This window comes from Fundulus heteroclitus, chromosome 5 (genome assembly GCF_011125445.2).
Source record: "Fundulus heteroclitus isolate FHET01 chromosome 5, MU-UCD_Fhet_4.1, whole genome shotgun sequence".
NCBI classification, from domain to species: Eukaryota; Metazoa; Chordata; class Actinopteri; order Cyprinodontiformes; family Fundulidae; genus Fundulus; species Fundulus heteroclitus.
Window position 1 is genome coordinate 17,331,025 of NC_046365.1, and position 13,306 is coordinate 17,344,330.

The window sequence follows — 13,306 nt, forward strand, 5'->3', positions numbered from 1 at the left end:
CCGTCACCATCCTTCTCTGCTGCCCACCCGCAGGAGAGGATCTGGCTGGTTTGCATATTTATAGGGCAGGATGTTTGTTGTTGAAGACCCCCTGTTTGAGTGTATGAATTAGCTCGAGTTCACCAGTTACCATGGTCACAGATATGGTTGTTTTATTTGAACCCACTCAGACTCACATTCACACCAAGCAGCCCCCCCCCGCCCCCCCCACTCCATCTCATCCTGGGGGGATTGTGCTTTTTCCTCTCTCTCTCTCTCTCTCTCTCTCTCTCTCTCTCTCTCTCTCTCTCTCTCTCTCTGTTGAACTATAATGAAAACAAAACCAAGCAACACAAATAAACACAGTTTTCACAAACACATTTCAAAAGACACAAGCAGATCGGTCCAAAGCGCTCATGCTTCAGCCCTCCATGAGACATATGCAGCAGCAACATGATGCTCACAGTCATGTGGCTGTGAGCTTCAGAGGTGTGTGTGTGTGTGTGGGAGGGGGGGGGGGGCATGTGACAGTTGTTCTGTCAGAGACGGCAGTGTGAAGGGAAAGGCCAGGAAACCAGGAGGGTTTCAGGTGCTGAAAATAGTCCTGGTGCTGATGCACACATAATACAAAGCTGAAAGACACTTCAATAACTTATCAGCAGCCATTGGTCCGAATGGAGGCGTCCAGACTGATGGACGTGGAGGGACATGTTAGAGGACACATGGGGCTGAGTGTGGGGGAGATGGGAGATGTGAGTGAGGAAGAGATCGCTTCTAACGCCGTCGCCAACCAAGATTACAGATCCAATAAAGGGCAGATGAACATATTGCATCTAAGTTTTTCCCCAACATGCACCCTAAGCGGGTTTGCAATTTGTATTTAGGTGTCAGAGGATGACTAGAGAATATATTCAAGTTTTGGTTCATTATTTTTGCCTTTTGAATGCAAAATAACCTTTCCGTTATGGGAAAATTTTAGCGCAATAACGACCATAAACATTGTCAGTGCTAAAATAGACCACTTTAGATCAAAACATATTTATGTTTGCAAACATGGCCCAGTCAAAGTCCAGACACACTGTAACTGACTGAGAATCTGTGGCCAGACCTAAAAACTGATTGTCACAGAAGCTCTCTGTCCATTCTGACTGAGCTTCAGCTATTTTGTGAGAAAGTCCTTCTTTAGGTGTGCAAAGCTGGTACAGACATGCACTCAAAATACTTGCAGCAGCAATTATGGTGAACAGTTGTTCCACAAAGCACTGAGTCAGGGAGGACGGATTACAACATCTCTATTCACATATTTTTTTAATGTAAAAGCATTCTTTCCACATCAAACGTATGCACCACATTGTGTTGCTCTGTCCCATAAAACCTCAGTAAATGTAATGTTAAGTTAATTGAATTTTAATAATGAGACTGTCATTATTCACATGGGTATTTTTAGTTGTTTGTTTCTTGTGTGTGTTTGTTTCTTGGTATTTATGTTGTCAGTAGGGTCTTGCCATATTCAGTTCCTTTTGTCTCTTTTGTTCATTATTGCTGTTAGGGTCTGACCAAACAAATCTATTTCTGTACTAATTTCTTGTGTTCTTTCCTCTGGTCTCTTTTGCTCTCTCCAGTTAGTCTTTTGGCCTTTTCTCTTTTCAGGGTTTGTAGATCTTTTGTGTCTCGTTAGGCTCTCTCCCGGGGGAATTTAATATTCCCCTGATTCCACTCCCATGTCTTGATCACATCTCCGCTGTATCTAAGCGCCCTGGTTTCCATCGTTCACTGCTGGTCTCTTCTGTTTCACCCTGCCTGGTTTCATGACCTGCTCCCTTCATGCCCTGATGTGAGTGTAACTCATTTTTCTTTGTTTAAACTCACCAAGCTGCCTCCAAACTCCTATCTCCTACCTGATCAAACCACACTCGTCATGACAGTGATGAATTGGTCAACAGCCAAGGATACTTCTCAAGGCATTTTATATGAAAAGATAAATGACGCGTTGAAAGAGGGACATCACAAATAATTTGGGTGAGGGTGAATATTAAAAACATAAGGTAAAAAAGCCTGAAGTTAACCAAACATACAAGAAAAGTAAGGCTACTTAAGGATTTGTCCTCGACAATGTTTGCCAGCTTAGAAAAGACTCAACAAAAAGTTCAACAAGTGTAGTCTTAAGTTCATGTACGCGTGTGTTGTGACACACCCAGCCTTACAGTTTCAAGGCAGTTCCTCGGTACTTCCTCGGTACATCACCTACGCTGACAAACAGGATTCTTCCATGAGAGGGATGATGGAACATGTGGCGTGATTCAAACGGCCGCGACTCCTTGAGTCAGCGTTCACTCCTTGAATCATGTGCCACGTTGCTTTAAGCTAATCTTAGATTGCACTCGTCTATCAGCTTTTTAGGTACAACCTGTTAGCACTGGACTGGACTTCCTTTTTTGCCCTCAGAACCACCTTAGGTCTTTGTGGCATGTATTCACTAAGGACTCAAACACATTTGTCAGGGATTTTGGTCCACATTGACATAATAGCATCACACACTTGGTGCAAATTCATAGGCAGCACATCCATGAATTTCCGGTTCAACCACATCTCACAGGTGCTCTGTTGGACTGAGATCTGATAACAATGGAGTACAGAAACCAGTTTGAGGTGATTAGAGCTTTATGGCGGGCTGCACAGTCCTGGCAGTGATAGCCATCAGAAAATGGGGAAAGTTGGGTCATAAAGTGATGGCCATGATCAGTCATTACTTAGATAGGCCACAAGCCTTAACCATTAACACAAAGCAGGGTGGATCTGTACTTTCATGTTAACACAAAACTGTTCGAAACCATCTGGATGCCACGGCTGAAATTGAGACTCGTCAGACCAAGCAGCGCTCTCCCAGTGTGTTTGGTGAGCCTGTGTGAACTGTAGCCTCAGTTTCCTGTTCTTAGCTGACAGGAGTGTGATCTTCTGGTGCCGTAGCGCATCTGTTTCATGGTTTTGACATGTTTTGTGCTGGTGCGGTATTCCTCATACCTTGAGGTAATGTTGCTTTTTTTTTTTCCAGCATCTTCTCCTCTGACACCGACAAGGCGTTTTCATCTTTTTAATCATGTGTAAAAACGCCAGTAGATCGTCTGTTTCTGATTCACTCAGACCAGCCTGCGTAGCAGCAACGACCGTGCCATGTTCAAAGTCGTCTAAATTCCCCTTTGTCCCCGTTCTGATGCTCGGCTAGAACTTCACAAGTCATTTTTACCTCCTCTACGAGTCTGTTTACATAGAGCTGCTGGCCCTGTGATTGGCTGATTTGCTATTTGTGTTGGCATGTAAAGGAACAGGTGTGCCCGACATGGCGGATGAGTGAAATGTCTGAGTTCACTGAGACGAATCAGGCAGACCTGTTTGTTACTGTCGGAGCTGTTGCGCTGAAACGCACCAAGACCTGCCATTCGTTTTTTTTCGCATTTGTTTATTATCAACTTATTTCATCACCTCTTTTCTTTGGGTCACAGAAACTTAGAGCATAAAAATGTCAATTTCTGATCTTATCTCTGCACTCAGTTTGTAAACTTGTCATCCTCTTGCAGCGTGACATACAAACCGTGAATAAGAAAAGTGTTTTCCTTATCCTGGGCATGTAGAAAGAAAATATAAAAGCAGTCTGTGGACCTTTGACCTGTGTGTGGAGTCACAGTGGGAGAACTGGAAAAATCTTGATTACACGTGGAGCAAAAACAGCGAAAGGCAGACTGTGGCGAGGAACTTTGGCCCAAAAGGCGACGGGAAGATGGCGCTACGTGCTCGACGGTGAGCTTGTCAGCAAGCAATCAGCGTCGATAAACACCTCCGCAAATCTGCCGTCCAGCTGCTTGCTTAAAGGGGACATATTGTGCAAAATCCACTTTTTTTAGCTGCATTTTGTTGTGTACGTGGAGTCTCTGCGAATGCAAAAAAGTGTAGTCTGTCCAGGAGCTGCCCGGGTATCTTTAGATTCTTTTTGGGTCATATTTTTGAAGCTGTTAAATTTTTGCTATTCTCTATTAAGTTTTTTTTTTCTTTTCTTTTCTTTTTTTTTTTTTTTACAATTAACTACGTCACAGTAACTGTTTTATGAAGCTGCTAAACAAGGTCGTTGACTTCCGGCTTAACAATTTCATGAGTCCGCCATTTTTATTTATATTTTCCCCCCCGCTAGTCCAAGCTGAAAGATGCCAAAGCTACGAGTGAATACGTGAAAATTATATACTATAAAAATGTCCGAACGGGGTGAAGTAGAACGCTCTGCCACCTAGATGGGGGCGGGTTGTGAAGGGCCTCATTTACATTTAAAGAGATGGCACAAAGTGAGTTGCATCTCAGATGCACCTCAGAACAGGGGCAAAACGTGGGAATGTGGTGGTAAATTAACGAGGAATCAGAACAAAGCATTGCAGTCCTTATTTATACAGACCAGTAACTGAATGATTTCAGTGTGAAATAGAAGAAACGAGAAGCATATTGTGTCTGCTTTAATCCAGGCCTGTGTCATTGTTCATCATTAAAGTGGACATATCATGCTTTTTAATGCATTCCATTTCAAATTGAAATCATTCAATTGTGATCTCTGTAAAGTCTAACTGCAATCCTTTTTCTCATTGCCAATAATTGTGTGTAACTGTCTGCGTGTTTGCCACGGTCACACCTGAATCTCCCCATTACAGGACAATAAAGGAATTCTTATACTTATTATTTGTAGAGTGCACAGCCAGATTCTGCCACCTGAGCTGTGGATCTCTGCAGCTCCTCCCAAGTTACCATGTGGTTATTTGGATGCTCCTCCCTAATAACAGTGACGTTTGTCATCGTAACATGACACAATGTGAAAAAGTTTAAGGAGTAAGAAAACTCTTGCAAAGGCACTGTGGGCTTAGAAAGGGGAGAAAACCCAGGATGAAGCACATTTTATGAACAAATCGCACACACTGAATCAAATTAAACCATCCTGCCAAGTGGTGACAGTTACAGAAATGTTAGATAATTAAAACAGAAAAATGACTGACCATTGTTGGCTTCTTCCCTCTCCTGGCCGCTCCACCACTGCAAAATATGAACTGTCGAAACCTGTTTATGAACCGTCAGCTCAACCACCAGCAAAGCGACAGAAGTCCCGAGCAGAAAGCAGCTGCAGCTAAGTGATTCAGTGAAAGCCTTTGCCTCATTTCCTGAGAGCCGAACTTAGACCGAAGGGGGCTATCGCTTTGAAACGGCCTGCTTGGGAGGGCGGCTGATGAAAGAGAAGAAAACATGTGTTGCTGATATTATGCCCGCTTGTTGTTTAGTCAGTTTTTAGCCACAGCCCCTTCATCACTGGCCCACATCACAACCCGATGAGCTCCACAACTAGGTGACACCGCAGACTTGATGAGGATTTTTAGAGGGCTGTATGATTTCAGAGAAGCTTTGGGTCTGCTGCTGCACGAGCTTTGCTGTTTTTGATGCCTTGACAAGTAACCTGTCGTGTTGCATATTTTTCACTCCATTGTACATTTAAATATAATGCACTACAGGGGAACGTCATGCATTCATGTAGGCCACGTTTCACCTACCTCTGCATTATGACAACCACGTAGTTTATAATCACTTAAATTTTGAATCCCTATTTGAGGATGTCATCATTTTCTGATCCATTTAAAACAACATGAGATTGCAGCTGAACCTCTACCTTTTATTGGGGGGCCCTTTTAGTCCTTAAAATAAACCATCCATTTATTGCTTGTGTGTTCCTACAGTATTTGCATTGGATGGTTTTCAGTAGTCTGAGAGCAAACTATAGTATCATGCCTTTTAATTGGGTGGTAACAATCAGTTTATTAAGAGAAAAAGAAAATGAAAAAAGTGAACTATGAAAAAGTTTACAGTCTCACTGCTGACTTTATGATCTATTTATACTATAATTTATGATCATCATAGTAAATGTTTTATGCAAATCACACATAAAATATATATAAAAAAAAGTGAACTACATGTTTTATAGTTACAACCAAACATGCTAGCATTAGGTTTAAAAATAGCTCCTCTGTCTCTATGACCTATATTTTTTTTCTAAATAGTCATAATACTCTTGTCGTTATGACAGATTTGCCCATGGCTGATCTGCGACATGAGTGCCATTGGTCGGTAGCAATCTGCTGTCAGCGTGTCGAGCGCTTTGGCCAAGATGGACATTGGACAAAGGAAGAGGAAGAGGCAGATGCAGAGAGGAGAGAGTAGTCATTTGGCTGCACAGGCCCGGGGCATGTGTGCAGTATGGAGCCTGAGCCACTATGATCACAGAGCGTGCAGATGATAAGTTTATAAATAGAAAAAAAAAATGGAAGGAGGGACAACAGCTATTTCCCTTTTTAAAACGTGGCAAACGAATAGTTGGTACTGGAATGCATAACCAGGAACCACTTGAACGGGTTGTGGCTTAAGTGACAAAAAAACGCTGTGCGTTGCAAAAGTATTGACGCCCCTTCACTTTATCTGGCTCTTTTGTGATAGACTACCATAGTTTCCCTAGTGGAAGGAGGTCTGGACTGACTGGGTCATTCTAACACACCAGTTTGCTTTGATTTGCACCATTCCATTGTAGCTCTGGCTTCATGTTTAGTGTTGTCCTGCTGGATGATGAACCCCCACCCTTCAGGACTGCCATGTGTGTAGCTTCGCCATCCACGCCAGGAAACTCTGACCAGCTTCTCTGATCCTGCTGGAAAAGCCCACAAAACATGGCATGAGATTGGCATTGTCATGTTTTACAGTGGGGCTGATGGGTTCAGGATGATGGTAGTTTTCTGCATATAACTTAGAATTTATCTGACCAAAGCACCCTCTCTTACATGTTTGCTGTGTCTCCAACATGGCTTGTGGCAAAACATTTTCATATAACTTCCTTTTAACAGTATAAGAATCTTGCAACTACTTCGTAATATTTGTCCTGCCAACAGATTCTCCAAACTGAGCCATGGATCTCTGCAACTCCTGCAAAGTGCACATTGCTGGTTCTCTCACACGTTCTTTTTACCCAAGAACTTCTCCACAGCTTTGTCCCTGACTTGTCTGCAGTGTTCCTTGGTCTCTGTGGTGCCATTTGTTCTCTAATGTTCTCTAACGTTATACAAGACAGTACTTGGACTACTGCCTGCTGTACATCTAATCTAAGGACAGAGAAGTACTGTTCCTTGCTCTTTCTCTTCATGTTGATTTTAGTATCATTTGCCCGTACTGAAATGGGTGAAGGTTATTTTGTTTATTCTGAACCCTTTGCATAGTAAATGTTGCAGAATGGCCGATTATTTATAGACTCAAGAGGTTTCAAAGCATTTTAATTGATACTGAGGAGCTTTACGCTGGATTCCATTATCTGTACGTTTTTCTTAACTCTTTGCTTTTAAATGTATTTCTTATTCTTATAATTATTTAATTATTTTAATTATTAAAAGGAAAATTCTGGAAACCTGTTTAAATGGCATGTCTAAGTCAAGAATCTAACCAAGGTTTCTTACTTTACTACCAGAGGCCTTCCAGATTAAGTGGTTGATTAAGAGGTTTCTTTTTTAAAGACTCTGGTCCAAAGATGACAACTTCTGTCTTTTAAAGTCATCCAGGTTTTGATGTCATCAAGACATGCCTGTAGTCGAAGTAATTGAACGGATTCGTCAGGACTAATGAATAAATATAGTGTCATCAGCATAACTGGGGAAATGAATCCCATGCTGATAATTTTACCAATCGGAAGCATATATATATATATATATATATATATATATATATATATATATATATATATATATATATAGAGAGAGAGAGAGAGAGAGAGAGAGAGAGAGAGAGAGAGAGAGAGAGAGAGAGAGAGAGAGAGAGAGAGAGAGAGAGAGAGAGAGAGAATTGGCCCAATGACTGAACCCTGTGGTACTCCACAAGTGACCCTAGAGTTTGAAGAAGATTTATTGTCAATATGGACAAACTGGATAAAATTTCAAACAAGCTGATGCTTTTCACTATGGCACATTCAAGTCTTTCCAGAAGAATATTGCGATCAACTGTATCAAATGCAGTACAGAGATCTAACAGAACCATGAGAATATCATTAGTGACTTTCACCAGAGCTGTTTCTGTGCTATGATGAGCTCTGAAGCCTGACTGAAACTCTTCAAACAGGTCATCACTGTGTAAATGTTCACATACTTTATTAGAAACTATTTTCTCACGAATTTTAATTAGGAAGATTGGAGAGAGAGTTCTTTAATTTATTAAGTCGTCTTTCCAGTTTTTGCATCACTGAATAATTGCTATACTTGCAGCAGTCCATCACCTCACTTCTTTCATCCAAAATTCACTTCAGTGAGTTTTCAGAGGAAACAGAACCACTAAAACAGAAATGACTATGCGCTCATCATGATAAATGCTCGCTTACAGAGAAGATCCTATTCGGATTAAGATTGACTTACTTGCAAGGGTTTGCACTGTGAAGATGTGTTCGTGTGCCTCAGTGAACCTGGCTTCCTGCAATCAGACTGTAGCTGCAGTTGTAAAGGGTTCACTGGCACAGCGCAGGACTGCCATTGCACATGTGGGTTCGTGATATGAGGGTTTCAGTTTCTGTGACTTCTCCATAATTACCCCTGAGGACAGTGGTGACAAACAAGCAAAAACTCAGCATGAAATGCAACTAAAGAAAATGCATCAGTTTAGCTTTTGTGAAACAAGTGTGTGCTTTACACTATGTGTGATTTCACTCTCACTATGACTCCCCAATGACCCCGTAAGGCCAATTTTGCTGCTATATTTATTTTATTTCTACACCAGCGTACAGGCAACAAGCCAAAAAAAAGTTCAGGACTTCTAAAAGAAATAATAATCATTTATTCTAGTACTTCAGCAGACAAAAGCAAATATATCCCCTTTTCTGATCCGTACATCCCATTTTGGGGTTGTACATGAACAGATGCTGACACTCAGATTTGCGAAAGGGGTTAGTCTCTATAGTTCTTTGCATTATAACCACAAAGTCTTTGACATCACGCAGATTCAGAGAGGGAGAAACTTAAATCCAATATGATTTGCAGTCGAATGTGGTTTCCGCACGGCCTGAGCTTGGTAAACCAAATACACTTGCCTCCTGGATATCACTAAAGAGAGGCTACATTTTAGAAATTCTCTTTTAAAAACACGTTTCCACAAACTAAAAAGAATTATTTATTTTTTTTGTGTGGAAATTTAGAAATAAACGGTTTAATACATCAATTTGCAACAGTATTAATACCTCTGGAACCTTTTTACATTTTGTCGCCACAAGCTTTATATTGTATTTGCACGTGATTTATTTATTAATTTACAACAGACTAAAAGCAAGCCATGCATTATTGTGAAATGGAAGGAAGCGTGACGTGTATTTGTATACAGCAGATCCTCCATACAGTACTTTACATAACCACCGTTCACTATAACTACAGCTACAAGTGTTTTGGAGCGGGTCTCTACAACCTTTGCACATCTAGGAAATTCTTCTATGCAAAATAGATTGATCCTTGTTGTTGTTGTGGTTTCTAAGTTCCGCCATGGATTCTCAGCTAAATTTAGATCATTTTAAAACATGACTTTGCTTTGACCCAAAACTTTCCATTGTAGTTCTGGGCGGTTTGTTTAGTGTCTTGCAGGAGGGAAAACCTCTGTCAAAAGCTTTGCCCTTTTTGTAGCCTCTGACAGGTTTTCTCCTGCCATTGTCCTGTCCTGTTTTTTTTTTTAGAGGTCCCATCAACCTTTGTGTCAACTCTGACCAGCTTCCTTGTCCCTTCTGAAGAAAAGGTTGTTCACTAATGTTTCGTCAACAAACCTCTGAGGCCTTCACAAGTTACCGGCGAGCCAGTTTAACGCTGTAGGAATCGACTTACTAATTAGGCGACTTCGGAAGGCAACCGGTTGTAATAGACCTTATTTAGAGGTAAACGAGTCAAGTCCCTCTTTGCAGATTTTATCGGTGAAAAAAAAAAGATAAAACCATAGATAATTTTTCTTTCCACTTCGTAATCATGTACTACTTTTTGTCACTACCTTCTGTTGGCCTTTTAAATACATAAACACATGGTTACTGTGTGGCCAAACAACCCTACATGCGATCAGAGTAGAGAAATAAAACTATCCACAAGATCAAATGATGTACTGCATATTCAGCATCTTGTCGTATATTTTCATCTGTTTTAGTGTGGCAGCTAACGACTGGGAACAGCTTCACATATTTTTTTTGGGGGGGGGGGGGGGGGGTTCTTTGGCTTGCACATTACTCTTGCTGACATTAACAGAACTCCAGAGCCACACACAAACTTACAACATATCATGATATACTATCGCGCTGCATGGGCCCCATGAGGATCTCATGTGTCGCATATCACCAAGACAGTACAACACAAACAATGTTTGTGGTCCTTGGGGCCCTTATCATTCACGCTGAAAATAACTTCCTCATTGTGATGTGCTTGTGATTTCTTCAGAATGCAGTCCAGCAAACATCTGGTTGGTTGCAAGAATTGGAAATTGCCTGCCACGCACATAAAACCCACACTTGCAGACATAACTCTTCCATTTCTGCAAAAAAAAAAAAAAAAAAAACTCTGACACCTTGTTCTCGCGCGTGCTTGGTTGTGTATGGGATAGGATTTTCCAACATCAAGCAAAGGTCAAGAACTGAGCTCTGTCACATGATCTGGACTTTACACATGGGTTATGAATCATAACTACAGACCTGATGCAGCAAAGTCAAAAAATAGCTAGCATACTTGTAGAAAGTCTGCTTTTTTTTTTGGAGAGTGCTTTTTTTTCATGCTTTTGAGAACAATAAAAAGGAACGTGTGTCTAAAACAACAAATCATGATGAAACTTGAGTTAAGGCCTTTAGACTTACAGTTTGATTCTAATTGAAATCCATGTCTTTTCATGTTTTTCATGTGGGATACATAATATATAACACATTTCTAAATGTCTACAACAGGACATTTATGGTGCACATTTGTCTAAATTAACTCAAGAGATTTAAGATATTTATTAAAATGGGATCCTCACCTTAGCCCAACAAAGACTGATAGACAGATGGAGAACATAAAAACATGACAGTTTTGGCATGTAAAATAGCTGAAATTGAAATACACTTAAAAAAAAAGGTATTATGAGCAAAAGAAAAGAAGAATACGAGGACAAATTAAGTTTTATCTACGTAATAGTACAAGTCAACTCTTACTGAGATAAACTTTACAGCTAGATCAGTCTTTTATAAGAGCTCAAAACATATCGCAATATTATGATATTATTATCATATTATTGGCCTAACATATTAAATGCAAGTGCTGAGACACTTTTGGTTGCACAGTTATTGGCATCCCTGGCAGAGATCTATAGAAAGCTTTTCTGAAGGTGCCTAATCTTGCACTGTATAATTTGGAAAAAATCAACTTTTGATTAGATTATGTTTATTCAGTGGTATAAAAAAATCCCATATTTATTTTTTTTGTATTTCATGGTACTAGTGGCCTTTATTTTACAGTAGGCTGACGGTAAATAGAGTTAAAAGAGAGGCAGAAAACATGCAGAAAAGATCCACGAGCTGGGACTGGAAACAGGGACGACTGTGTCAAGGACCAAGGCCTCCATGTGTTGCATGCTCTACACCTGTGGCACCACCGTGACTCATATTTTTGAACGTGACAAAATCACAAGTGACATATTTATTGATACCACTAACGATGCATTTTTTTTAAATAATGTTTTTTTTTCTATACTTTATTTTCTTCAGTTGATCAGGGTTTGTACAAACTTATAATTAGCAATCCGTGACTCTCTGTTCTCTTGGCCCATTTCTTTTACCCATTGGCCAAGCACAAAGAAAGGTAGGAGAGGTAAAAAAAATATATATATATATATATTCAAAGGTGCATTGTTAAAGCACTGCAGCATATCGCTGCACCATGAGGACAGCAAGTCCTAAAAGCAATAATTGGGTGGTATCTACATGCCAGTCGAATGGTTTGGTTGTTATGCCAAAAAAAAGGCATTGTATTTATATAGTATTTATTGTATTTCTACATTGAATTTAAAAATATAAATACGTTGTATTTATATTTCTAAATACAACGTAGGTGGCTTCAGCCAGAAAAGTAAAGATGGGTCTTCAATGGCTCTTTCAATAGGGTAATGACCCAAAACATATGGCAAAATCAACACCCCATCAAATGGCCTCCTCTTTTTTGTAAAGGGTGGTTGTAAAAACTATGGCAAGGTTACCAATAATTGTGTGGACAATTTTCCCCATGTAAAAAAAAAAAAAGTGCTATAACGTTTAATCTCATTATTTTTTTAACTGTGGGATATGATCCAGCAATAAAAAGCTAATTTATTCTAAGGCTTTTAAGATGTCTTTATGCATGTGTGTATAAAACAGTTCTTACATTGCATTCATGCTTTCCCGTCTATCAAAAGGGGAGCAAAGAATAAGAACATTTAAAGGGAAATTTGTGTTGCAACTGTGTTTTATCTCTACAGCTGACTCGGGGTTGTGGTCCAGGCTGAAGACTTTCACGATGACTTGGACAGGAAATCAAGACAAAACACCATCCGTGTGACCGAGTACTCGCTGTCTTCCCACATACTCATATGAAAAATGATTAATGTACATAAAGGAGTCTTGTTGACTGACAAATGCCGTTTTTAGTTGTTTTTTTTTCCACGGCCAAAACGCAAAAAGAAACCCTACTTTGAGAAGTTATCTCACTTTGGAACACCAAAACAACATCGAAGTTCAACTGCTGAACGCACCCAGCTTCCATCTCGCTAACCAATCAGACGCTTGCAGCAGAGTGGAAAGCCAATCGACATGAAGGAAGGCGGGCACTAGCGGCTGTTGCTAGGGCATGTCACCAATGACTTCGCACGGGGGGATCTCATTGGCGGAAACGCGCCCCGTGGAGCTTTTCTGATTGGACGGCGTTGTAATCAGTCGGTTTCCTGAGTTTAGGTGCTGCTGTTTCAGTAGTTTGGAGTCGACAGGACTCAGAAGTGAACGTAGGCAGCATTTGGGCACCGCAGAAGAACTGTCTTTATTTTTCATCCTCATTCCATTTTTTTTTTTAAATTGTACATTTGTGTAGATATATATATATATATATTTTCTATATTTTTTAAGAATAGCGCGGATCGGAGAAGATGGAACTGAATTCTCTTTTAATTTTGCTGGAGGCTGCAGAATATTTGGAGAGAAGAGACAGAGGTATTTAAAGCTGGAGTGACAGACGTGCATTTAGAGGAGTTGTTTTGTGAGGGGTCGAGCTGT

At 40.4% G+C, this 13,306-nt stretch overlaps 1 protein-coding gene across 1 annotated transcript in view; it reads left to right on the top strand.

Moving 5' to 3' along the window:
- The first annotated feature begins 12,988 nt into the window (after positions 1-12,988).
- mxd4 (MAX dimerization protein 4) overlaps positions 12,989-13,306 on the top strand; it is a 30,080-nt gene continuing 29,762 nt past the window's right edge. Inside the window, exon 1 of the mRNA XM_012882220.3 lies at positions 12,989-13,243. Within this exon, the coding sequence (XP_012737674.2) occupies positions 13,180-13,243 (64 nt within the window). The 5' untranslated portion in view covers positions 12,989-13,179. The remainder of the gene's footprint in view (positions 13,244-13,306) is intronic.